Source organism: Anas acuta, chromosome 4 (assembly GCF_963932015.1).
Source record: "Anas acuta chromosome 4, bAnaAcu1.1, whole genome shotgun sequence".
NCBI lineage: Eukaryota > Metazoa > Chordata > Aves > Anseriformes > Anatidae > Anas > Anas acuta.
This window is the reverse complement of record NC_088982.1, coordinates 52,871,167-52,897,542: the sequence shown is the minus strand read 5'-3', so window position 1 is coordinate 52,897,542 and position 26,376 is coordinate 52,871,167. Positions and strand designations below refer to the sequence as shown.

General features: G+C 36.7%; 2 protein-coding genes across 3 annotated transcripts in view; one reads left to right on the top strand and one right to left on the bottom strand.

The window, feature by feature from the left end:
* Nucleotides 1-320: 320 nt before the first annotated feature.
* On the bottom strand, nucleotides 321-8,169 carry SPCS3 (signal peptidase complex subunit 3). Its single transcript, XM_068681258.1, has 5 exons — nucleotides 7,736-8,169; nucleotides 5,384-5,457; nucleotides 2,747-2,823; nucleotides 1,220-1,335; nucleotides 321-761 (listed from the first exon to the last, which is right to left on the bottom strand). Exons 1-5 carry the CDS (start codon nucleotides 7,876-7,878, stop codon nucleotides 629-631), a joined length of 543 nt encoding a protein of 180 aa, XP_068537359.1. The 5' UTR covers nucleotides 7,879-8,169; the 3' UTR covers nucleotides 321-628.
* A 9,788-nt stretch (nucleotides 8,170-17,957) lies between these two features.
* Nucleotides 17,958-26,376, top strand: part of ASB5 (ankyrin repeat and SOCS box containing 5) — a 27,892-nt gene continuing 19,473 nt past the window's right edge. Inside the window, exons 1-2 of one of the 2 annotated variants that reach the window (XM_068681252.1) lie at nucleotides 17,958-18,103; nucleotides 20,213-20,505. In XM_068681252.1, coding sequence (XP_068537353.1) covers nucleotides 20,310-20,505 — 196 coding nt within the window. In that variant the 5' untranslated portion in view covers nucleotides 17,958-18,103; nucleotides 20,213-20,309. Of the gene's footprint in view, nucleotides 18,104-20,212; nucleotides 20,506-26,376 lie in introns of those variants that run through there. The other variant, XM_068681254.1, reaches the window with a different exon arrangement.

Below are 26,376 nucleotides of genomic sequence, written 5' to 3'. Positions count from 1 at the left end.
AAGAATAGCTGTATTATCTGTATTATAAAGTTATTAAAATGCTTTATAGTACAGTATTGCAAATGTGCTACATCAATGACACTCAAAACAAGACCTATAGTCTGACTACAATGATGTATCATTTTCCAAAGTAGCTCTTGGCAGTCCTAGAAAGGGCCAAGGTTACCTCACAGCAACACGCCAAGCATGCATTTAGCAAAAGTGTTCTAAAACTGAACTTCCAGGCACTCACAGAAATTTCATTCCAGTCAATGTTTTTGAGTTCTGCACAAACAAAATAACTATCACAGTACCTCAAAAAAAAAAAACAGTAAGACTAGTTTCTGGCATAAAAATGTTTATTTAAAAGAAAGGTAGATTTGTACCCAGATGGCCAAGAAAAAAATTTCCTCAGTTTTCCCCCCAAAACCATTACTTCATAATTTACCTTTCCTTTAAGTTTCAGCTTCAATATTTTATTAAAAAAAAAAAAAAAAAAAAAAAGAACTTTCATTTTCTTTCCTATGCTGTTAGACCTGAGGAAATTAAGTACCTTTCACTGGAGGGTGGCATGGGATGTGAGAAGAAATTGCAATAAAATTTATTCACAATATACAAGTATAAAAATATGTTGCTTCATTATTATAATTTAATAACTTTTTGGTGTTTCATAGGTATCTGGGAAAGGTACAGACACATGTCCTGACCCTGTCACAAGAGGTAGAATGCCAGCATTTGGTACAACATTCCAGGAGAGAGTCAAAGTGATGTTCCTGTTTCCCCTGCAAAAGCAACAAAAGAACATCGGCATAAGTACTGAAGTTAACTACTTTAATTAACCAATACTAACATTAATTTATTTGGGATACAAATAGTCTTCCTGGTCCAGAAACAACTTTTTGATTTTATGTAGTTACTTCATGAAATATTATGTATTTTCTGGATAAGACTCTTGGTTTTATTTTTATTTTTTACTATTATTCAGCTCCTTTAAAATTTAGGGCAGCACAGAACCAATTCTAGAGACCAACAAGAATATTGGAAGTAGTTTGTTTTCTAGTCTACAGAAACAGATGACAATCTTGGGATACACGATATCCCAACATTTAAACTATGAAGACACAATAGACCGATAGAATATAGTTACCTTACCACAGCAATACAAATGCATTAAAAATGCAAATAAATCAAGATGTCAGGATTAAAAATAAAAAACAAACAATAAATAGGATTTACTTACTTGAGACCATTTCCATCATCAAAGAAAAAGTATTTTGACTTCATGTCTTTTAAGAACAGTCTTGGATTATCTCCTCTCAACATGATCTTGTCCCAAAGGACCACTTGGTTCAGAGCCTAAAAATGCAGTTATAGTTAAGTTACCTTGCTGATTTATCAGAGAATTTCCAGTCACTGAATTTTCAAGGCATTATCCACCTAAAAACCTTGAAGTATATTTCCAATTTATACAACTAACTTAATAAAAATAATGATTGACCAATGGGAAAACTAGTACTACTGAACACTAAAGTGCAGCACAATAAATGGAACAACGAAGAATAGCTTGATACAACATGACAATGCGATTTTAAAAAGTCTCAAGATTTCAAAGTCTTGCAAAGTATGATGGGTGTTCCTTTTGAATTGCAAAACTTGTTTCTAATCTAAGGTGGCATTTAGATTTTGTCTCAAACAAAAGACAAATAGAGCTACACTGTCCAGGTATTTAACATTCTTGCTGACTTTAATGGAAAAAATCTCTGCATAAATTGCAAGCATAATTCAAAGAGTTGTATCAACACATTAAAAGATGGATCCAAACATTTGTAAGCATTTGAAACACTACTCTTCTAAGTAGTCACACAGTAAGAAGGGTACGTGGGTATCCTTATAGTCTTGTTTAGTACCATACAGCCCAAATGAGACAAGGTGTTTCTTAATATTTATGAGAACTGGTGAATTAAGTTAAAAATACAAAACAAAACAAAAAAAAAAAACACTAAAAGATGAAGCAAAACAATTAAGTTCCAGTCTCTAATAAAAATACCTAAAAACTATTTTAGCACAATGCAATACCCACCAGCATTTATAAAACACCTAGCATATTAAAAAAAATAGTGTAAAAATAGTTTTATGTAGCCAGATAAAAAAGCCTTCACTATATCCTTGCAATATAAGTATACTAGATTAAAACAGCGTTCAGTGTTACCACAGCAGTACAGTAGTTGATTAAAGTTAACTTCCATAGGCTGTTCCACACAGATCCTTTCAGACCAGTGGAAAAAAAAAAATCCAAAGTGAAGTACCAGTAACAACCAATTATTTTGAGAAATCAGATGAGATAACAAATGAGGCTACAATAGCTGACCTGGGCAAACATTTATGTAACCAAAGAAAAAAAAAGACTCGCTACATCTGGCCAAACCAAAGGCCACTGTATCTCTAACAGCAGTCAACTGCAAAATTAGGGAAAAGTTAAACAGACAGCACAAACAGGTGAATATGCCACAGTCCACCATTCTAAGTGAACAGCAAGGCATGCGTTACATTTTTCCCTGTTTGCTAGATACATAGCAAGTTTCATCAGCTTTTGAACTTCCAACCCTGCAGTTAAACTGTCAAGAAAATAATAACCATAAAGGCTAGTGAAAACAGTCCAAGCCAGTAGGAAACACTGGTGCCTTAACTCTTTCCAGCAGAACTTCAGAATGTTAAAAATAGTTGCAGTACAAAATGGGTTATAGTTTCAACTTTTTTTCATACTTACATTGTTTTTTGTTGAATATTCTGCAGACAAATATATAAACAATTGTTTAACATTCCAGTCAAATATACTCTCCAGATGTATGTGCGTTAAGGAAAACACCGTATTGTACTTTCATAATCTTGTTTTATTTTTACTAGATCTAACTAGACTATGATAATTACAGTGAGTTCTTACATTTCAACATACTTCATCTTATTTGTAAATCAGAACATTTCCAGGAGTTCTAACATATACTTCCATCACTTTAAAGTAATAGGGTTCATTAATCGGACAAAAAATAACAACACAACTAACAGCTATTTCCTCTAATGATTTAAGAGTTCCATATTTAACATTACAAATCAGTAACTATAATCTATTGCTAGTTGGTCTACTATAAAATCTTAAATATAATATGCAAGATAGAATTCTTCAGAAAATACCTTCAAAACTGTTATTTATCAAAGAACACTGAACACAAAGAACAAAAAACTATCAAAGAACACTGGTATCCAACTGTGGATCAAGATATAATAGCATTAACCAAACAAAATTTAGAGGATAGCGAGAGCTCCAAGAGCCGATAACATTATAGAAGTCAGTAGATTGGAATCTATCACATTGGAAGATTCTAAATAAATAAATAAACATCTGTTGTTTATTTAGCAATAAAACATACCATGTGTGATTACTGATACCTCTTAATTGACAATGAAGATTAACTGTAACCTTCTATTCCTCCAACCTACAAAAATGTCGTCTTTTTTATTCTGTTCTCCAGTATCCAGAACAGATCTCCAGTATTCTCCAGTTACCCAGAACTTTTTTTGTTTTCTTTCCCACTCACCCCAGTCTGAATCATGTTTTTAAGCCTCTAATTCAACAAAAGGCAACAAATGAAAGAATTACATAATTAAATGCTGTTTCCACAAGAATAGCTGGAGCTATTTCACTTGAATATTTTAGTCATCTACTTAAAACAACAAACAAGAAATCCCATATGAGAGATCTCCAGAATAATTGCTAAAGCAAGCCATGTATTAAGCACATTCACGACCGCTTTTGAGAATTGCCTCCTCCCCTTTTCTTTCCCTAGGTTTTTCTTTTAACAGTTATTTCATTTAATTCTCACTAGGACTAACAACTTGTGTCCATTAGTTAAGGCAGCCAATGCACCAATATCTTTTTACAGATTTCATCAAAAGAAAACTATCAGAAAGTTGTATTTTACAACTCTACACACCGGAAGATTTATTTATGCCAAGGATGAAATATTAATTCAGGATTTTTATAATTAAATTTAAAACTACTGCTTCCATTAAACAAAATTAATAAAAGATGAAATCTTTAACATCCACACGCTGCAGACTAACCCTTGAATACAAACGTTTCTTCCAGAGGTCCTGTCCTGACTCACCCTGTTCTGTTCCCAAATACACTGTATACAATTTATTTCATCAATTTTAGAATAATTTCAGTCTCTGGTTTTAATACCTATAAGAATTTCAGAGGAAAAAAAACTCAGCATAAGGAGTTCTCTTCTCCTGCTTCCAGCAGATAAAACTAATCCCTCTCATTCCTGTGCAACAAACACCTGCAACAATCTGGCTAACCTGTTTATCCAGCTTTCTCGTTCATTCAGGAATTGTTATTTGTTTCGGTTGCTTACACAGTGTATCATTCTCCAAAACAGGGAAGCTGAAGCACAGAGGAAACCAATGTCTTTTCTAACACAGTGACAAAAACCAGCAGACAGGGAAAAATCCCAGGAATCTCTTGATACCCAGATTCAAAGCAAGGCTTAGTGTAATCACCTAAGGTAAAGCACGATGCCTTATATTCAGTACCGATTTCTGCAGAAAAATACTATTTTAATACCAAGATCCTAAATCCTAAGAATGATTCCCCTCTACCTTCAAAAAAGCTACACCAAACAAAAACAAAGAACATCCACAAACCACTCTCTCTTCCCAATAAAAGCAGACTAACAGGGAAGTCAAGAAGAAAAATACAAAAAGAAAAGCTGCCCAAAGGCATCAGTAATGCGAAAGAGGTCAAAAATTAATGTGATTAGTTTTGTAGTACCTCATATGCTTCCCGGTGAATTTCACATTACCGTACAATAAAAATTTGACAGTTTAACTTCTAAGAAAGTAAAAGGATGCAGTATCTTTTAAAGGACAGGTGCTTGTATACTATGTGGCCAGAATTTTAAAAGCCTCACAGCAAATTTGAAAGTTGCATCAGAGTTCCTAGACTCTGTATGACAGTCCAAATTGTGTGTTATGTAAACTCTACAATTAATTCACACCTCAAACCACCAATACAACCGTCACTTAATGCTAATGATGTCCTGGCGTTAAAATGCACTTCCCATTATTAGATGCACTGCATTTCCCTACAGAACCTTATTTTAAAAGTAAGTATCAAAAAGGAGAGGAAGCACCTCACCCAGTGTCATTTACATAACAACTATTCCAGGTTCTATTTTTATGCCCCATAAAAATACTATTTTTCACCGCTTTAAATTTAGATTTTAAGACAAATTGCTGGTTTTCCTCAAGTCCTGAATATCTGAAGATTATAAGGTAACAAAAATAAATGTCAAGATGTTCTTATTTCAGAATGTTCTCAAACCATTTTTTCCATTAAGGATATCTGCAGTAATGTCAAACGTGACGAATCCCAGATCACTTCTTTCTCTAGGTCCAGTGAAATCTTCCACATTTTTTCTAAGATAAAACAAAACACAAGATTATCTTTTCTCATTATTTCTCTCTCACACTTTACATAAATTATTATTCTTTTTGCATACTTCCCCCATGCATTTCCTGTACTTTCTTTTAAATACATTTGTTTAAAATATAACCACATTATAAAATAAAGCCTGCCTTCCAGAAGGTTTGGAGACCCAGTCTCAAATGACAAGCCTTGCCCCCAGAGAATTCAATGTAATTTATACAAATGGCCTATAGGCATTTTTTTTCCTGCCTGTTAATAAAAACCTGCGTTTGTCTATACCTCAACTACACTACATTTTGTTTTTAGCAAAAGGTGCATTACCCATCCCAAGCTATATAAATCTGATTCGAAAACCAGCAGCATAGCTGTCTGCTGGCAACCATTTTCAATAATATTTCTTGACTTTACATAAAAAGCCTCTAATGCTCAGTCTCATACAAGACACTCCAAAGGTGCTGATAAACTCTCGTTTATGTTTGCAGTTCTCCCAACTTACAGAAATTCTCCTTGGCATTTACAGTTATTAAGTAGCAGTAGAAAGAAAATGCTTTCTTTTTTCTACCATACGGTTTTGGAACCTTATTACAAATCTGCTGTTTGAGAAATATCTGACATTGCCACAGTAAACCACATTAAAAAAGAAACCGGAAAATAACACTGAGGCACAGCAGATATTTTCATATTATCGAAGTTTATCAGTTTACCAAACTCACTGTCTACAAGAATACCATATGCAGGCTGGCAATGAACTATGAACCCTAATTCCTCACATAACAAAAGTATTAGTAATTATGAATTTATCAATTGCATTTATTTCACTGTGAAAATTAGTAAAATATAATCTCAGGAAAATTACATTTAATAATCTCAGAGGGGAAAAAAAAAGGTTACCAGTGAAAAAACACTTTTGGAGACAGCAGTCAAGAAAAACACCATCAAAACTGACCAGTTTAAGACTTGGTAGGCATTTCCAACCCTTTGCAAAAATCAACACCTTTGTAAGTATTAAGCTTTAAACTGTGAGCCTGCAGAACTTTTTATTAGTTTAAGAAAAAACAGCTAAGGTGTAATGCCTCTTATTCTCATTAATATCAGATCTGTGCATCACTGAAAGGACTGGCAATATAAATTTCATTCAGATTAGGCATTAGTATGCTACCTCACATCTGTCAAGCTCACCAGAACATTCTAAGTCTCTTATGCCAGTTTTATGGTGTTTGCAACCCTCAACCCACTAGAAGTATGGGTTTGCTTCCTTGAGGTATTAAGCCAATCCAAAAGGTGACTGCAGTTCCCACTCTTTAATTGGGTTCATCTTGCCTTTCAAAGGCTGCTGCCAGCCATTCACTCCTGCCACTTCCCTTGGGGTGGCTCTAAACCTCCATCAGCTGTTTTAACTCACTGACCAAAACCGGTAAGAAAACAAACCTACATTTTGACTCAACAGGGAGTTAGAGCAGCTCAGAAAGGTGTCCAGCGTGCCCTATTCTCATGTTCCATCTGGTATGGGACCATGCCACCAGAAGGCCAAGTTGAGGCCTTCAGGTTTTGTTGGCGGGAGCTCAACCACTTGTGAAACTACAGCCCCACGCTTAACTAGATGCAAGCTTCCTGTGACAAAGTTTCCTTTGAAAAAAAATATGAAAAAGACGGTTCCACTAGCACAAGTTTGCCTTGTGTCATGTGGGCAAGGCGCTTTCGGTGCGGTGTTACATATTCCACACCTGGTAGGTTTCACAGGAAGACAAGCCACCCGGGTCAGCCTGCTGCTCCACAACTCGCCCACACCCCATAAAAAAAGGAACAATACGTTACTAGAAGGAGCATCTGCGGGAACTAGTAATTTACACTGTATCCATATGTATGTTAATTCCGGTGCAGTCAAGTCCGCGCAGCCCACACAGCCTCCCTGCCATGCCCCCTGCCCCCTGTGTAAGCCACGGCCCTGCCTCAGGGCACCCGCGGGCTGCCGGTGGGCCCCTCGGCGCAGCGCGCCCCGGGCCCCGCCCGCCACTCGGGGCCCCGGCCCGCCGCGAGCTCCGCCCGGGACGGGAGGCGGCGGACGCCGTCGTGGGGCTCCCTCATTGGCCGCGGCAGGGGGCAGCGGGCAGGAAGCGGGGCTGCTCCGGCAGCCGGGCGTTAACGGCGAGGGGGAGAGGGGCGCGAGCAGGCCCCGCAGCCAGCCGTTACCCCCCCCGGCCGTTACCGCGCCCCGGCCTGTAACCCCCCTCCCCCCGCCGTTAGCGGCCCCTCGCCCCCCGCACTCACAGCGTGACCCGGGAGATGGCGATGCTGACGGGCACGCTGCGCTCCTTGAAGGCGGTGGTGATGAAGCAGCCGAAGGTGAGCGCCGCCATCACGCTCAGCGAGAAGGCGAAGAGCGAGTTGGCCCGGGACAGCACCGTGTTCATCTCCCCGCTCGGCTCGGCTCGGCTCGGCCCGCCGGGCTCCAGCCGCTGCTCGGGCGCGGGGTGTGAGCGGGGCGGGGGGGTGGGGTGGGGGTGAGGGGCTGCTCCGCCGGCCTGGGACGAGGCGGGCGGCGGCGGCGACGCCTTGCCTTGGGCCGCGGAGGAAGGGGCGCGCGGCCGGCACGGAGAGGCGCGGCCCCGCCGAGAGCACGCCCCCCCCGCCGGCCGGCACCGCCCCGCCCCAAGCCTCGCCCCGCCCCGCCGCGCCCGCGCGCCTGCGCGCGCGCCCGCGGCGGGAATGGCGCCGCGCGCAGCCGCTGGGCTCTGTCACAGCCGGGTCCCCGCAGGGCTCTGGCGTTTTATTTTAAGGCAATTTTATTTTAATAAAGTGGAAATAACACGAAGCGAAGCTTGATTTTTTTTTTTCACTTTCTCTCTATCTTACTAAATTTGGCTCTCCTTGCCGTTCGTTACACTGTTTCCTACAGTATTCCCATTGCCACCTGATCGCACACATATTTGTATATCGACCCTCTTACCATTAGAATTTTTTCTCTTCACCAAAGGGCTCAGTGGTCCCACACATTAGCCTTCCACCCTGCTCTTGTGAGTGGGTTGACATTTCGCTGTGAAATGTTTAGCATCTGTGCTAGCAATGCTGCGCTTATGTAGTGGGGTGGCTTCTGGCTCGTCGTCCCAGGCCCCTCCTGGGTTCCCAGTCCTGTGCTATGGACCTGCGAGGTTATGAGTCTGAGAACTGGGGAGACGGAGGGTGTCGTCCAGGCGACATCATTTTCTCTCCCTTTCCTTCTAGTTTGGTACTGTCAGCCTAGGTGAGAAATGCTTTTGTCTTTTGGGGAGCCTGTACAACAGCATCTGTGTATTTTAACTGTATGAAGTAGACCAGGCTTGATTCACACACATTCCCCAGGGTGGACAACAGGTGTCAGCAGTGGTTCACTTCTATTTCACTTCCCACACTGCAAGTCCAGCACTATCAATGCAAGGAGTAGGCACGGGAGCTTAGAGGGGTCTAAAAAGGCCTCGTGGTGCCTAACGACACCGTGGGAAGAAGGTATGGGCTGCCAGGCCATTCTGAAATAGGTATATTTTATGGTGCTGTTTCTTTCCCTCCCCTGTAACTGGCCATGAGTCAGGTTTGAGATCCAAGGAAGAAAGAAAATCTTTGCAGATAAAAGTAGGGGATAGGAGATAGTAAAAGTAGGGGATAGAAGGAAAAAAAAAAAAAAGATAGTACTAATGCTGTGTGTTTCTACCCAGCTGAAATACTTGTTGCATATCTCTGTTTAGTGCTATTATTAACTTTAGGATGTGAACGTATCTGTGAGGACGTGCTGTTGGTTTCTGTGTGTCCCATGCATTTGCCATACTGAAATCAGTTGCAGGCCTAAACAGGATGGGCTCTTTAGCAGTGTGCTGATGATAAACTCTTTGCTGGTTTGCAGTTCTGTGTCTTTCTCACATACCAGAAGAGCTCACGGAACACAGAGACTTGCTTGTGTAAAGGTTTTTTAACTCATTATAGTTTTATGTTTTGATTTGTTTTTCAAAACATAAGGTTGGGAGGTAAAGGTTTTTATCTATGGTCTAAAATGAAGCGTTACTGAAACCTTGGATAACTGTTACTGGAAAGTGGTACTTTCCACCAGGGTATTTGAAGACATAGAAGCAAAAAGGAAATTCTTACTGCAAACTGGGAAAACTAAACATTTCAGAAGTAACATAATCTCTGCTACAATTGAAAACACAGTTCCAAATATAAACACTGTTCTTTTCTTATACCTACATACAAAGGGATTGATTGTCTTTGCTCTTGTTTCTAGTTCTTATAGTTGCAATATAGAGTTTTTCATTACAGAATCACACAGAATCTGTTAGGTGGGAAGAGACTTCCAAGATCACCTAGTCCAACCTCTGACCTAACACTAACCAGTCCTCCACTAAACCATATCACTAAGCTCTACATCTAAACGTCTTTTAAAGACCTCCAGGGGCGGTGACTCAACCACTTCCCTGGGCAGCCCATTCCAATGTTTAACAACCCTTTTGGTAAACAAGTTTTTCCTAATATCCAACGTAAACCTCCCCTGGCGTAACTTTAGCCCATTCCCCCTTGTCCTACCATCAGGCACATGGGAGAATAGACCAATCCCCACCTCACCACCACCTCCTTTAAAGTACCTGTAGAGAGCGATAAGGTTGCCTCTGAGCCTCCTCTTCTCCAGGCTAAACAACCCCAGCTTCCTTAGCTGCTCCTCATAGGACTTGTTCTCCAGTCTCCTCACCAGCTTCGTTGCCCTTCTCTGGACACACTCCAGCGCCTTGATATCCTTCCTGTAGTGAGAATAGATATTCGATATTAGAGAAATCTGTTGTTGCAGAAAACTTAGGCAATTGAGGCAGAAACTGTAGGAGTAAATTAGTAAAATTTCTAAAGCATTGGTCAAGTAACCAAAGCAAGTTGAAATCAAAAGATCTAGCCAAACTCATGTAAGCTCCGTGTTCTTATGACAAATAAATATGGCTGTTCATTATGTTGTTTTGAATGTATTTTAAGAGAACCTTTAACTAAATGTCACTTATAAGCACAGTATGCAGGGGAAGACAAATCGTGTTGCTTATGCAAGGACCAATGTATTACTCTTTCAGAACAAAGAAGCCATCTGTAGCTTTTCTGTGACTGAAATCTTGCAAAATCGAAAGAGGAGAAAAGTTTTTGAAGAATGAAGGCAGGTGTTAAGGAAGAAGAGAAGAGGTTTATTCATAATAGCTCTTTGTTTGTAAGTTAAAAATTGTTCTGTGAAAAATATGAAATCCATTCATTTTGTAAAGAATAGTGGCATAATATTAGTATCAGAAATTAGTATCAGCTACATAAGCTGTGCAAGTCTGAATGGATCAAGTACCACAATTACTAAAACAAATGTATACAATCTTGGAGAGAAGGAAATGTTTGGGAGACCATTTCCAAGATGTAATGCTGTAAGGTGGCTAGTATATCTGAGCACTGTACTAAGTTCCTGACCAGCAAAGCAACTAAGTCTTGGCAGTGCTCAGGCTGTTCTTGTTTCAAGAAATTTTTCAATTTTTCATTACAAAATAAATGAATAAAATGCAGAGAGGGGATTGGGAGCAGATCTGAAGCTTAGAACTCTCACTTGTTCATCCCTTCCCCAGAATTTTTTCCACTTTGGAATTGTGTTCTTATGTACTCTTTGATGTATTAATCACGCGCTCTTTTTGCGTAGCATCAGCACTTCTAGAGGATTGATCCCAGTCAGCAGCTCAAGATGGTAGTCTTCTGAGAGAGAGCGGTATGCAGATAAAGATTAAAATAAATGTCATCAGATATTAGAGTAAATGTGGCCATGAGCAGCAGCCTGTGGAATTTTCATCCCTGTTGCAAAAGTCCCCTTTCAGTTAGCACCTCTTCTGACTGGGCCATTTTTACAACTGATGTGGGAAGACTGTGACTAACAGAGTAGTCTTTCTGGACTGCATCAAAGGGTTTTTGTTTCTAATCTTCTTCTCACCTCTATTTTTTTCTTTATGGATCTACAAAGTATGGAGAATTCCAGGGTAGCCAAACAAAAATTTTCACTTGCACCTACATTACTGTTGCTAGTGCTTCAGCAAGAAAATGTCAGGTAATTTAAAATTTCTGATTTCAGAATGAACTTGATGTTTTATAACAGTGTCTCATTCAGTTGCACAGGGAGATGGGACCAGATATTCTTGTCTCCATAACCAACCAAGTATGTTTTGGCACCCACCACAGTTCATTTTTGGCTACTAGCAGACTTGCTAGTGCCCATTCCATGACATATGCAGCCATGTAAGGTAAAGACCTCTCATGCATCACTGGTTTAGCTGAAGCTTTCACTCTTCAGTGTGCTTTGCATTCTGTGGCAAGAAGCATGTGTGCTACTGATCCACCTCACACTAGTTTGACCTCATTCCCTAAGTCAGTTACAAGTTCTTCATCACCAAGTATTTTTATATCTCCTGTAAAAGCACCAAGCAGAGATTGTCATGCCTCAGCTTGCGGAAAAGAATGTTTTGATAGCTCTGTCATGATGATATCATTTAACTGATACCAATTTTAGTGGATGGAAAAACCTTTCTGATATTAATACTAGCCATGGGAGTCAGCGTATAGTGACCCTGGACATATGCTCGTAGTATCATCTCAGCCCTACCAAGTTATGAAATTGACTTAATAGTTTCCTTTTATTAATACCATTCATAGGCACCCGAAATATACTTTACTCAAAAAGGAGACAAATGAAGCCACTTTTATTTAGTCTAGAAGAAAACTCGTTAAAACAAAAATTAAGAAAGTGGGTATGAAGTTAAAAGAAATTGATGATTTCACTTTTTTAGAAGCCACTTACAATAAAGAAAAAAAAAAAAAAAACAGTTAAAAGGTGAATGAAAAAAATAAAAGACCCTAGTGTAGAATAAAATTTAATAATTATGAAAGGATTTCAAGTTGGTGACAAAAAACATTCACAACTCAGATATATCATCTCAAGCAAACTTTTCACTTTGGAGTAATCTACAATCATCTCATCTGGATGACGTAGTTTGAGGGTCTCACACATAAATAATTAATGATTTTCTATAAATCCCAAATAGTTTAGTAAGTCCAGAAAGTATTAATTCAAACAGCTGAGGTCTGTCTAGGCCTCAAGACAGCAGAGAGGCTTTAGTTACAGTTGCAAGACTGGTCTTTTGAAATCAATCAGTTGAAACAAAATTTCTGTCAACCCTATTTTTTAGATATATACTAACTCTATGTGTAATAAAAACAAATCATGGCCGTTCTAGTATTTGAATGTGTCTGACTTGTTTATTTTTAAATAGACTGCTATTTAATAAGAATGTAACATTGTGCAGTTTAATGAAAAGATTAACTGTAAAAACTGAAAAATGTCATATTCAACCACATTAATTTAGATTAATAGAGGGTGCTTGCACTGCCTACTAGAGAAATAGCAAAATTAGGTCTGTCAGAGTGGTTCAAAATATCAAACACATATTAGCTGTAGTACCTCATACCTAAGGAAGTGGTCAAATTAGTTGCAGAAGAAGCAAGCTGTGAAGTTATATAGATATGGTTGGTAGCGAAAACATTTGTAACGAAAACATTAACTGGAGGTTACAATCTCTGTAGCCAAATGGGTGGTGACGTGTTTTTCACTGTGATGTCCAGTAGGTTAGTTTAATGAGCAGGTAAAATTAAATTGCCACATTTTGAACTGGAGTGGCTAAATATCAATACAAATTCCTTCCTGTTGATTTCCAGGAATGGGCAGCTGGAGATGGTAACTTTTTAGCAAGACTCTCCCCCCAGAGGTTTAGAATTTATCTGTCAACAATCTGTGTGCGCCTGCCATCTGACATGTTTCTGGTTTTAGTAATGTCTCCAAGTATGCACACGACTTCTCTTGGAATCTTCTGCTACGGAACTCTTAACAATTGGCTTGTGGTAGCTGCCTCAACAGGACTGAAATAAATATCGTAGGACAAACTTAAAATGTTTCTTAGCAGAACTCAGATTGAATTTACTTGTAAGCAGGTCAGTTATATCTGCTTCACTTCTGTAGTGCAGATATAGACTTTACTGTCAGCAATTAGATGGAGTGTTTAAGCAGATCAAGCATGCTCATACGATGATGTTGCTGATAGCAGGGATTGTTTGATACTAGACTTGTAGTTGAAGTGGAATCTATCACCATTGTGACAAGCAGCTATCCAGTGGGTGTATAACAAAGTGATACAGCTTTAAAACTTCTATGTATTCTTTCAAAGAACCGAGACAGTTGGAAAACTGGAATTTCATAATCACTTTTTTGTGATTTTAAATATATGTGATACAGAGAAAATCTGGAATGTTGAGAGATAGATACCAATTTATATTTAAATCCTTGAGAAGTAATTCAATTCTCAGGAAATGAAGATATGTAAGTCTGTATGTCAGAACTATTTTCCAAAGACAGGAGTAGTATTTTAACCAGGCAGGAAAGACAAAACACCTGAATAAAATCAATTTAAATTCATTAAAAGTTATCAATAGATTAAGGAAATTTTCATGATATTACAAAGGCAAGGTTGCATCATTCATGTGGTTCAATACTGGAAGAGCTTGATTTATATAGAACTTAAACTGTATCAGAGCACTAGTTTTAAAACAGTGGAGGAAAGAAAAAGTATGATTGTATCCACCCGAAGGCATGAATCTGGACTTTCTTTAGCAGTTTGAGAGCCAGTAAAAATAATGTTCTACAGCAAAATAAGTAGAGAAACTACATATCTAATAAAGCTTGGGACATTTTTTTTTTTTTTTTGTGCATTCAAGGCTTTTAAATGATCTGATATGTTTCATAGTCTTATGAGAGAAGAAAAATGATATCTAAATACATAGCCCTATGTGTAAATACATAGCCTGAGTATGTGTCAGACATCAAAGCATGACTGCTGAAGGAAGGGTTTTATGCTTATCCTGATTTTCCCCTTTTGCAACACATAAGATATCACTGCATGGCGTTATCTGGACAAGCAGGAGACTAGAGTAACTTATAAAAACTGCAAAAGTCTGAGAGAAACATAGCTCTGGATATCAATTACAACTTCACATTGCATTGTTTGTGTAGATTCTGGATAGATGTGGTATTAAGGTACATCAGGATGAAAACAAGCTGTAAAAAGGAGATGTAGGCCTTTAAATTATTTATTTTAGTGTTGCTTCAATTGGCAATACAACTCTAAGGCTTTTGTGTGGACAATCTAGCCTTGTCATGTGGTTTGAATAATTTTTAAAGATAGCAACAGGATGCAGAGAAAAAGCATTGGATCTGAGTCAAACTGACTTCAGACCAAAGTTTGTGTTCTCTCACTTTTCTTCTTTTCATTCCCCCAAACTAGTAACACTAAATCTGTAGGTCCACTACCTCTTCTCTTCATATTTTACAAAGCTTGTACTACAGAGCTTCAATTCCTGTTTGGAAGAGGACCCAGTAGCTGTTTCATGCCCTCCAATCACTCCAGTTTGTGAACTCCCTCTAGCTATCAGATAATGGCGATTTTTTGTTTTGTTTTGTTTTTCTGTGCTTAAGCTCGGATGTGTAATATTATTACTAATTATTATGGATGTTCCTGAAAAGAACATTTCATATTTTTAAAGGTTTCATTGTATGTGTGTCATTTTTTGCTTTACCTTCAATGTCAACATTTTGCATGACAACACACGTGATCAAATGCCTTTTAAAAATAGTTGCTCTATGTCTAAATTTAGTTCAATTGCTTCGAACAGGAAATTACAGGAAAGTAATGCTTCAGAATATATATTCAGGAGGAAACGACAACATTCAACAGCTTTAGATGAGTCAAATAAAATTTTTTAGCATTGAGGATTAACATTTCATGCATCTATTAAAATACAAGTCAGCAGGTCACTAAAGCAGGTAGTATTTCTTACCGAATTAGACACTGTTTAGTAGCTCTAGCTTCTCAGCATTTTTGAGTCTTTCATCAACGGTCACATCAAAAACTTAGTAAAAGAACTAGTGACTTCTTTCTAATTTTATTTTGAACTAAGTTTTGAGGTTGTTGTTTTTGAAGTTTTTACTGGTGGGTTATATATACTGTATAAAATAATGCAATCTTCAAAGCATCTAAGTGTTTTCCATTCCTCTCCCTGGCATCCTATTTCATTAAATTATATTTTGTTATATTTGGTATAAACCAAAAGTTTCAAAACCAGTATGACTATCTGGTATATTCTTAGTTGGAGCTCTTATATATGTGTATAGAGAGAGAAAGACATGCAGGCGGAGTGTCATACAAGTAACTCCTTATGCTGTATTGTGTATTTCATCTTAAAAAAAATAAATAAATAAAAATATTTGCTTTCAGATATTTAGATGCATTTCAAAAATACTGAAGTCTGTTAATAATTTGTTTATAATTACACTTCTACAGCATACATTAATCTAACTTAAAGATACTGCTTTAAAAGATTTAATGAGAAGTGTATTTTCCAGAAGTAAATACACAGGATATGCTATTAAGAAATTGTATTCCTAAGCATTTATTGTGTCTTTGGTATTTAAAGATGCCTTCAAAAACTAAATATTACATCAGTTATTTTTCTTAACTTACTGAAAATCAAGCACACCACTCTTCTAAGTATTGAGAATTCCCAAAATAATGCAGAGTTCATTATTGTGGTTATGTAATGAATTGTAGAAAACAGAGCATATATTTTTCCTAAAAGTTACTTGCTTGGATTGTGGGTAAATTGCATTAAATTTCCTCAACACTTTAAATTATCATATGCTGTTGCTGGAATGTTTTCTTTCTGCTTTTGGCCACTACTCAGTAACATATTAAAGGGCAGGCTACTTTGTCTGGCATTGTCTGGCATTCTATTAATCTCAGGACTACAGCTTGACATTAACCACTTTCACTGCCGTTATAAATGGCAATACTTCTAACTTTAATAGTCAGAAGTATGTTCTTTAGAAATGATAACACAGCAAGCTACATTAAAAAGAAATATAAGATCATGAAGTCCAGCATCTGAAAGATTTTAGATGGTTTTAAAATTAAAATGCTAATTAAATGCTAGAAAACAGGAAAGTATACAGGATAAATGATTACATTATACTTGTTTTATTTGCTGAGAATATGCTAGCATGCCAAGCAAGGAAGATCCTTGTCTGTGATGGCTCTTAAACAAAACAAAAATTTTAATACTGTTTGTTTGCAGTGTAATTTGTCTGCTGTGATAAACCTTGTCTGCTGTGATAAACCCATAAATGTTAGAATAATTTTACACATCCCTTATGTAATCATGAAATCAGTGATCATTCAGTAGTATTTCATTCTATTTAGGTTTGTTATCCAAATTTTGTATTAAAAGAAAAATTAAGTACCTAATTAGCTTTAGTATTGCTTTCACTGTAATATTTGAGTGTTTTGTTTACAGCAATGAAGTAACCTTCAGAATCCTGCTACTAAGTAGTCATACTAAACCCATTTTCCAAGTGAGGAAGTGAGGCACCGAGAAATTTCATTTTCAAGTGTCAAAATTATACACTAAATATGAACGTCCAGATTAAATCACTTCTGTTTTCAAATGCTTTTATATTTTTATAACGTATATTTATTGCATATTGATGATGCGTTTCTATTTTGAAGCTATCTGTATTCTGCACTGCCGCAGATCAGACTCCAATTGCTCCAAATTGCCATGCAAGAGAACATTTACAGGCCATTTTTCTCTGCTCTCACATAGCATCATAGTGATTATTAATTCCTTACTTGTGCTTCTACTTTCTGATTTCTGTTCCAATATCCATAGCTTTCCATTCCTGTTCACGCAGTCTGCATCGGCTTGTTCTCAGCTATTTTGTGTTCAAGTCTCAGTATTCACATTGTTGATTCCTTCAAAATGCCACATGAATGTTAACATCTGAACTGTTGTTCTGTTTTCATGACTGCATGCCTGGAAGCATGAGTTTGCCAACAAGCTATAAATGGCAATTTCTGGTGAGCTTTAGAAGCCTTAGACTAGGGTAAACTCAGTTGTTCTCTGCAGTTGCAGTGTTTCCAGTAAAGCTTGAAATATGAGAGAGTTATAGAGAAAGTAGAAGTATTATTAGGAGAGTAATTTTGCAAGCTTCTTTTTATGTGTGAACTGAAATTCTCAAGACTTATTATTACTTTTGTCAGTATATAGTTTACTGCCATGGAAGGAAATTTATGAGAGGACGGAAGATAAGCTTTGATACAGGACTAATTCTCCTGCTCGATTTTTGTGCTGTTTCTAAAAGCAGAAGATGTACAGATCAATGGGGATTTTTTGAAAGGTCAGTTACAAAATATTACGTGAATCTGCAACCTTATTTTTGAAAAGGCTCTTACTGTTTTTGTTGACGCTTTACAGAAAGATTCAACCTGAAGAAGACACCTAAGAAATTTCTCTGTTCAGTGATTTGTCTACAGCAGTTGTAAGAAGTAGGAAACACTATTGTTAGGGGAAGATTAACTCTGAGTGCTGCTGTTAACTCCATCTCTTATTTATAGTAATTGCTATTTGGATTTTCACCTCTACGAAGAAAGGCTGCTTTGTTAATTAATGAAACATGGGAGAAGTCCAGATGAGAAAGAACATTTACTGGATGACACAATGTGCAATCAGGTAAAGCAAACAAACAAACAAAAAAACAAAAACAAAAAGCACAGTAAAGAAAATAAAAGTTTCCTATGAGATAATTGATTCTTCCTTATTCTGTATGGTAAATTTGCAAAAACAAGTACTTCAAGTGGCTTGGGACTTCTGATTGAGTTAGGCTCAGTAATACACATAGAAATATGGAAGTCTGAAATTCCAATACTGGGTATGTTACTAAGGAAAATACCATTTCTATTAATGATTGAAACGGAAATTGGCAGTGCTACCTCAGAACATAATGCCTATTTATCCTTATGGAAAACATGACACCTCAATTCAGTGTCAGATAACAATGTGCCAAATATAAAAAGGGATTTTCATTTGGCATTTTAAGTACTCACTTCTACTTCTAACTATGGTATGAGGAGAGCAGTTCCTATTCTAGCTAGATGAGAAAATGTCTATAAACAAAATGTAAGAGAAAATGTATATATTTTTTCACAGACTAATATAGTTTACAATGTAAGCTGCCTTTTTATTTCCTTTTCCAGTTACTGTTTTGACTTCTGCATAGATTAATTTTTTTTTTTTTTTTTTTTTAAGAAAAAACTGAATGTCTGCCTCTTTCAAGATAAGCACAGTCTAGTTCCTGTCTGCTAAAAATCCTGGTACTTATTTCTAAGCACACTTTCTTTTCTTTTATCATTGTCTTTTCTTCACTTAGAAAGTTTTATTTGAATGTAATTTTCAGAAAACATTACAGTTTCTTACTGTAATAAATTACTCCTGGAGCCAGGTGATAAGAGTGGTTTTGTTTTTGCGTGTTTTTTTTTTTTTTTTTTCCTTTAGAAATATGATTTTGTATAATATTGTTAATGTCTGCTATGCTATTCATTAAAGGCAGGGGGATCTTTGGATGCACTGACATTTGGATTGTACCCACTGTTCCTCATGGACAGTTGCCAACATTCTAAAATGTGTTTGTTTGTTGTTGTTTTTTTGACTATCAGACAAGAGAATCCAGAGTAGAATAGAAACCATGTTTCACTTTAAGATTACATAGTTTTTTAAGAGTATTTTAAGTTATAAAGACACTATTTCTTTTTTATTTAATAAGAAGTATAATGGAATTAAAATAGGACCCTCACCTGTGCTGACACAATTATTTTAGGGCCATAGCTTACTTAGAAATCTAGTTCTGTTCTGTGGCTCCTCAGTTTGTATCATGTTGTGACACCGTAATTTACTCATTAGTAATTACTCACACTAATGGAACAATTTGTGTGTGACTTCTGATAACTATGAGTAATAAGCTTATGGTATATAAGCAAATTAATTCTTAAAAAATCTGAGGAACTTTGATTGCCCTTTCTAAAACTGGCCAAGAAAAAAACCTGCCATATCATTAGCTTAAAATAATATGAAACAGCACAACGAAATGTGTATCATAAGCACTAGAAATTTTCCATGCTGTATATTTACTACTGCCTTTATTTAAAGTGTTCTGAGATCTTATTTATAAGCACATGTTAGAGTTTGATTTTTACCTGCTCTGAGTACTGTGTTGTTTTTTTTTTTTTTTTTTTTCATAATGCTATAAGCCATGCATACCAGCTATTTCATTCAGCCTGAACAAAATAACAAGAGGCTGACAAAGCTGGTCTATTTTAAAATCTATGTATCTTTATTAATGTGTATTTCAAGTATTTACTGATGTGATTCTCTCTTTTTTTTTTTAAAGAAAAATGTTAGCCAAACATAAAATGAATTAACATAAAAGAGCACTTGTAGTTAAGCAGAACTTATTTTAGCAGAAACTGATTTATTTATCTGAGTTAGCTGTTTTAGTACATGAAATTGTAGGTTATAATAATAATACTTTTGATAGTGTCTTTTTAAACGTGTATAAACAGGATAAATAAATGAATTAGAAATGCAGAATCTGGAATGAAACAGACCTTTAAAGTGGAACAAGTACAATCCAGGCTCTTGCAACTTGTGTCTGTTATATTCTGTCCCACTTGAATATCACCAGGCCAGCAGGAGTGGTAGTGAACTCAATACTATGTACAGTATAAATAATCCTCATATTTTGAGCAGCAAGCATCATGACCAGCTGATATTTTCTTTCCTCAGCACCAGTTGTTCCCAAGAGTGCGTAGCTGGAGCCATATGATCTTATCAACACATTTGAGAGCCCTACCCAAACACTGAGAGAGATTTTGCTGCAGCAATGACTGTCATAGAAGAAAGTCGCCCTTTTGCCCAGCAGCTATCCAATGTCTACTTTACTATACTTTCCCTTTTTTGTTTTAAACTTTTTGTGAAGATCAGCCTTGCTATACTCAGTCACTTCTACATTGTGAAAGGGAACCGTAAGGAAGCAGCAAGGATAGCTGCTGAATTTTATGGAGTTCCTCAAGGACAAGGTATATTTATATTTACAACCTTATCACTAATGTTTGTGTTCTTTGTTGCTGTGTGGGTTTTAAGCATTATTTATTTATTTATTTATTTATTATTTTCAGGCAATTACTTATCTGCTAGCCTTTTTTATATTCAGTTTGTCAAATGATATGTAGGAGGAGGTTTTTTCTATAGTTGTCTGTTATTTTTAAGAAAATTCTTAAGGAACACTGTTAGATTCTTTAAGCAATTTATTATTAGTAGTAGAAGTATTATTTTGCATATTAATATTAAGTTCAGAATAAAACTGAAGTATTACAATTAATGTCCTGTTAGGAGAGAGGCCTATGCCTAAGGCTGCCAAACACTTCCCAGTTTAAGACATTTTTCTTCCCCAGTTGCTTCTAAGGTTGCTCCCACTTTAGCCACATGTGGGTGAAATTTTCCACACTTGGCATATTATTATTTTGCAACACTCTATTGAAACTAGTCTAGATAGTTCTGAGAATTATTTCTTGATTAGGTTAAAGTTATCCTATAATTTATTTGAATCACAGAATCATAGAATAGTTTGGGTTGGAAGGGACCTCGGAGATCACCTAATTCTACCTCTCCCTGCCTGGATATCTCTGACTAGACCAGGTTTCTCAAAGCCCCATCCAACCTGTCCTTGAATGCATGGAGGGATGGGGAAGATACAGTCCTTCTGTACCTTGAATGAACATCTTGGAATGCATCAGAAAACTTACTGTCTGTCAGGGTGAGCTTTTGGGCATCTGTGTGAAAACCACATTTTACTGGGTTGAAAGCTCTTGTGAAAATTCCATTTTCTGTTTGCTCAGGCAGAATTTTAGAAGAACTGGGCATTACTGTTGCCACAAGCTCATTGCTGGTGAGCCAGTACCATTTTCATACAATACCTTTTCTTGGTCACAGAAGACAGAAATCTCTTTTCTTAACTGACTGAGTCGTGCTTTTGTTCAGCATGGGATCCCTGCTGCCTCACTTGTCTTTGATTGCTCCTTGTGTTCTGAGATGACTGAAAGTTTGAGTTTGGCAGTGAAACAGGAAGACGTGTATTGTTTTTTATCACATTCATCATTCATCTCTAGGTAACATGAGTTACTTTAGAAATAATTTTAGTTAAATGTGAAGGGGAAAATTAGAAAAAACTAGCTTGCTTTTCAGAACATTTACTTGAGGTGTGTTTATATCATGTTTTCTTTGTGTGATCTAGAGAAAGTTCTGAAACCCGGGGTTTTTACATCTGAGTATATTAATCAGATCATTTGAACTACTACGTATGTGTGCTTGTGTGTGAATATATGTATAGCTGTATGTGTGGGTGTATGTATGTACATGTGTTCACTAGAGCGGGTTGGAAAGGACTGACCATCTGTCCCACTGGCAAAAATACTCACAGAGTACATGGTAGGTAGCCCTTGCTTGAAATCAAGAAGAACTTTTTGTCAGAAACTTCCTTTTAGCTCTAAGGCAGATCAGTTTGTGAAGACAGACACAAAATCTGAGTAAGGAAGGAAAAGACTGGGGAAAAATAAAGGGAAAGGAATAAAATGCATCAAGATGAAAAGCAGAATAGTCTTCCCTATGTCATCTTTTGAATCCAGGTCAGTCATCAGATGTCTAAGCTATTATAGCCAAATAAATATATGTTTGGCCTTCTGGTAGTCAGCCCATACAAAAGACGAAAATCTGTCACTCTTGCAGGTTGCTGTTTTGCTCAGGTAGCAGGCATTTATATTGATTTTAAAATCTCACACATACTGTGGAGTTTCTGTTTTTCTGTTTGGTTTATTACAAAACAAGCAAACAAGGAACAGTTAATGCAAATATTTTGTGTGTAAACTGTATTTTTCACTGTCCAATCTGCAGTGTTTGTGTCTAGTTTTAGAACTGTTCTAAGCAAGTGTTTAGCTAATGTTTCATAATCTACAAATTCAGCCATTTGTCATGATTAACAGGATTGGTCCTTGCTCTCTGAGATGCTAGTAAGACTCTTCAAAATCATGATTTTATCTTACTCTCTCTACATCTTTGCTCTGTGTTTGTAGAAGGGAGTATGATACTGTCTTAGCTCACACCATGTTGTGGCATTTGTTTTTTTATGTTTGTGAAGTACAGTATGGAGATACCTTAATAGAGTTTATAAAATACAGTGAACAAAATGTCCTGTTCAAACTAATATCTGGAAGATGTTCAATAAGTAATGTGAAGCCACAGCTTGAACCATTAAATAATAAAATTAAATACTGAATATCTACCTGATTACCAATCCTGTTATGTGTTTTTTATTAAGCAACAGAGAAGTCTCAGCAGGAAACCTGCCCACAAAACAAAAAAAATAGCCTATCATTGCCTAATTGAAGTTTATAGTATCTTAGGAGTAGCTCCTATTAGAGGAAACGTTAGTTTTCATTTTCTAGTTTTAACTTGATTATATTACTCTTAAAATTCTGCTAACGCTCGTATTTTCAGTTTGCTTGTAATATTACAAAATTACTTTTTGCTGTTATAAAGGCTGACTAGGATAGAGTGTTATAATTTTGAAGAAAAGAGCCTTTGGAAATGTGCTACTAGCCACAGGCATTATTCCATACTTAGCAAATTGAGTTCTTGAGTTAAAATAAGCCATGCTTTTTACAAAGCTTTAATAATTGAGGACATTTTACGTACTGAGCACTAGTACTTCATGGAACTCATTTTATCATACTGAAGGTGTATGGGTCAATACAGGATTTGAGCCCTAGGAACCACATGTTTCTTGGCTGACTGCCTTAGTTTTGTGACTTTTTCTTTGTTGAACACAAGCAGACAGCTTTACCTGTATCATCTGCCTGTTGCAGTCTTGTTGCTAGATAGAAGTGAAACAGATCATGTTTTCTTCCTTCAGATTTCAGAAATATCTTCTCTCTGTTTTCTCTGTGGTCTACTGTGTTAAATTTATACTTTAGATCTCACATGTATGTGAACAGCTGGATTGGGACAACGCCCATAATTAATTTTAAATTATTATAGGGTGTATGTGGCATTGAAATATAAGAACTAGGTCAGTGTCCAGCATCAGATAAGACCAGAAATGTGTGTATAAAATCTCTACTAATTATAAATCACATAGTTTGTTTATGAAGATGAAGTATGAGTAAAACTTTTTTTTCTGTACAGCTAAAAGGCACCTTGAGAAGTAATTTGGACCCTCAAGTACCAAATATAAAAGGGTTGCCTGGTAAATATTTGTTTAACCTGTTTCTAAAATGCTCAGTAATAGTGATTTCTGCAGTGTCCTTATGCAACTGATGCCAATTTTTACTTTCTCATCACTAGAATGCTTCCCACTTAACCTGAGATCTACATAAGTCTTATATAATGAATGATTTTATCATTTTTTCTCCAAGTATGAAATTTAAAGACTACTAGCATGCATGTTCCCACCTCTGTAGTTTTTGTCTTTTCTAGAACAAAGGATTTCACTTGGTCTGTTAAGTCTTGTTTTCTAGACCTGGAATTACTGTAGTTGCCTCGTCTGGACTTGTGCCAGTGCATATACAGTTCACAGACATCTTTATTCACATCTAATTTCTCATGTTAAACGGAGCGCTCCAGCTGACACTTCATGGGTGCACCCAGTGGAACTATCGGTTGTACAAAAGTGGGACACTTATATCACGTGCCGTATATGTGATACCCTATGTAATATCTCCTGCAGTGATGCTTTTTTTTCCCAACAATATAGTGTTATGGATTGTAGCCAACTATAAACTGCATGTTAAAACAGTGTCACTGTATTATGCGTTTGCTTCTTCCCCTTTAAGTATATTACTTGCCTTCAGCTAACTTCACGCAATTTCTCCATTTTACTCAAATCTATTTTTAACTGTTTCCCTCTGAGCAGTAACAGCACCTGCAGTTCAGTGTCATCCACAGATTTTAGAAAAAATAAACATAATAGTCTATCATCAGTATTTGCAGTATTAAAACACTGAATAGCACCAAATGCAGGACAGAACTATGCAGTCTTTTACATTTGTTTAAAGTGGATTAAACACTATGTCTTAATAAACTCTCTAATTTTTATTTATTTATTTATTTATTTATTTATTTATTTATTTATTGCCTCTGGTGAAGTCAGTGGTATTACTAGCATAAAAGACTTAAATGAAAAAGGCATCCACTCTATTGTAAAGATCCAATTTACTGGATTATTTTACTGGATCAGTTACTTTGGCACTGATCTTGTAAACACTTACTCGTATACACATACTTGCCCCATTGAATTGAAAGGGACTGATTAGTTATTTAGAGCTAAGTGCTTTGCAATCAGGCACTTATAGCTGTGCTATAAATAGATTATGATACCTAGCTTTTCTGTCTATCTAGCTTTTATGTTTACCTAGCTTTTGTGTTAAAGTGAACATGTATTTATTAATTATTCTATAAAAATAATTTTATTAATTTATTTTATGGGAAATGTCAAAGCACATGTATGTTTATTCAGTTTTAAAGTTCTGTGCCTTATAAACCGACCTACAAAAATGAACTTACTTGCAGATTAATTTGGGGTATAATTAGCTCCTTAATAGGCTATCTGCAGTGACAGTGACCTGCACAGTAAGATTAATTCTCTTGCAGTATTTCCAGATCTGTGAAGAGTTAATAACAGGCTTTTGTACATCTGTTGCTTGACAGAAACCCAAAGATCAAAGCAACCTTTAGACTCTTCCTACTATACCAACCAGCTGGTCATGCCATGAAAATACTCTATATAAATGCTGAGTTAGAGATTGAGCTCATTTTTATAGTTCCTTTGCTTTAGGATGAGGTAGTAGGCTGTGGTTTCAAAGTACATGCATCAAATCTTCAGACATAACTAATTGTTAGATGTTTTGGGGACCGTAAGACATAAACTCTACTGGGAAATACTGCTGAGAGCTTGGCTTATATGGAAGAGTTCATAACATGATTAATATAGATAATAGAAGTTGGAGTTATAATTCCCATTCGTAAAACTGTGTAAGGCAAAATATTCTGTTTTCATAGAATCACAGGATGGTTTGGGTTGGAAGGGACCTTAGAGCTCACCCAGTTCCAACCCCCTGCCATGGGCAGGGATACCTCCCACCAGGTCAGGTTGCCCAAAGCTCCATCCAGCCTGGCTTTGAACAGCTCCAGGGATAGGGCATCAACAGCTTCTCTGGGCACCTTGTGCCAGTGCCTCACCACCCTCTGAGTAAATAATTTCTTTCAAATATCTAAACAAAAACTACCCTCTTTTAGTTTAAAGCCACAGTCCTTTGCCCCATCACTCCACTCCCTGACAGAGTCCCTCCCCAGCTTTCACGTAGGCCCCCTTTAGGTACTGAAAGGCCACACTAAGGTCTACCCAGAGCCTTCTCTTCTCTAGGCTGGAATTAATTTTATCAAAATTAAAACTGATATTCAGTAGCTGTCAAAGTGCTTTTAGCTGCAAGCAGAAAGTGTTCAGAGGAACCTTCTTTTAAAATAATAACTTGGCAGAAGTTAATGTAAGCAACAAACAACTAATCATGTACTTAGAAAGGTATGTGGGGTATGTACAGTAGTTAAGTACTTCTGACAACATGAAATGTTTATTCTTTAATATCCTAATTTTAATTATGTCAACTCGGCAAAAATCTTCATAGACTATCACTTTATGCGTAACTATACTATTTTTAAGTTGTATTTGAAAATTACTAGAAAGCAGAATTTGTGTTTGTAGTGTTTGTGTACAGTTTCTCAAAGCTATACTATTTTTGTAGAACTGGAGAGGTGAACACACTCTTGTTTCTTATAGGTCAAAAAAATAAAAGTCTACTCCTGATACTCTTGGAGTATCTGGAGTATCTCAGAACATGGCA

What these genes read in the sequence shown, in the direction of transcription:
- SPCS3 (XM_068681258.1), bottom strand. Translation starts at nt 7,878, where the DNA reads ATGAACACGGTGCTGTCCCGGGCCAACTCGCTCTTCGCCTTCTCGCTG. An exon ending in CACGTTTGACATTACTGCAG is followed by an intron (nt 2,824 to 5,383) that starts ATATCCTTAATG and finishes TAACGCACATAC; the next exon opens with ATCTGGAGAGTATATTTGAC. An exon ending in AATATTCAACAAAAAACAAT is followed by an intron (nt 1,336 to 2,746) that starts GTAAGTATGAAA and finishes CTGCATTTTTAG; the next exon opens with GCTCTGAACCAAGTGGTCCT.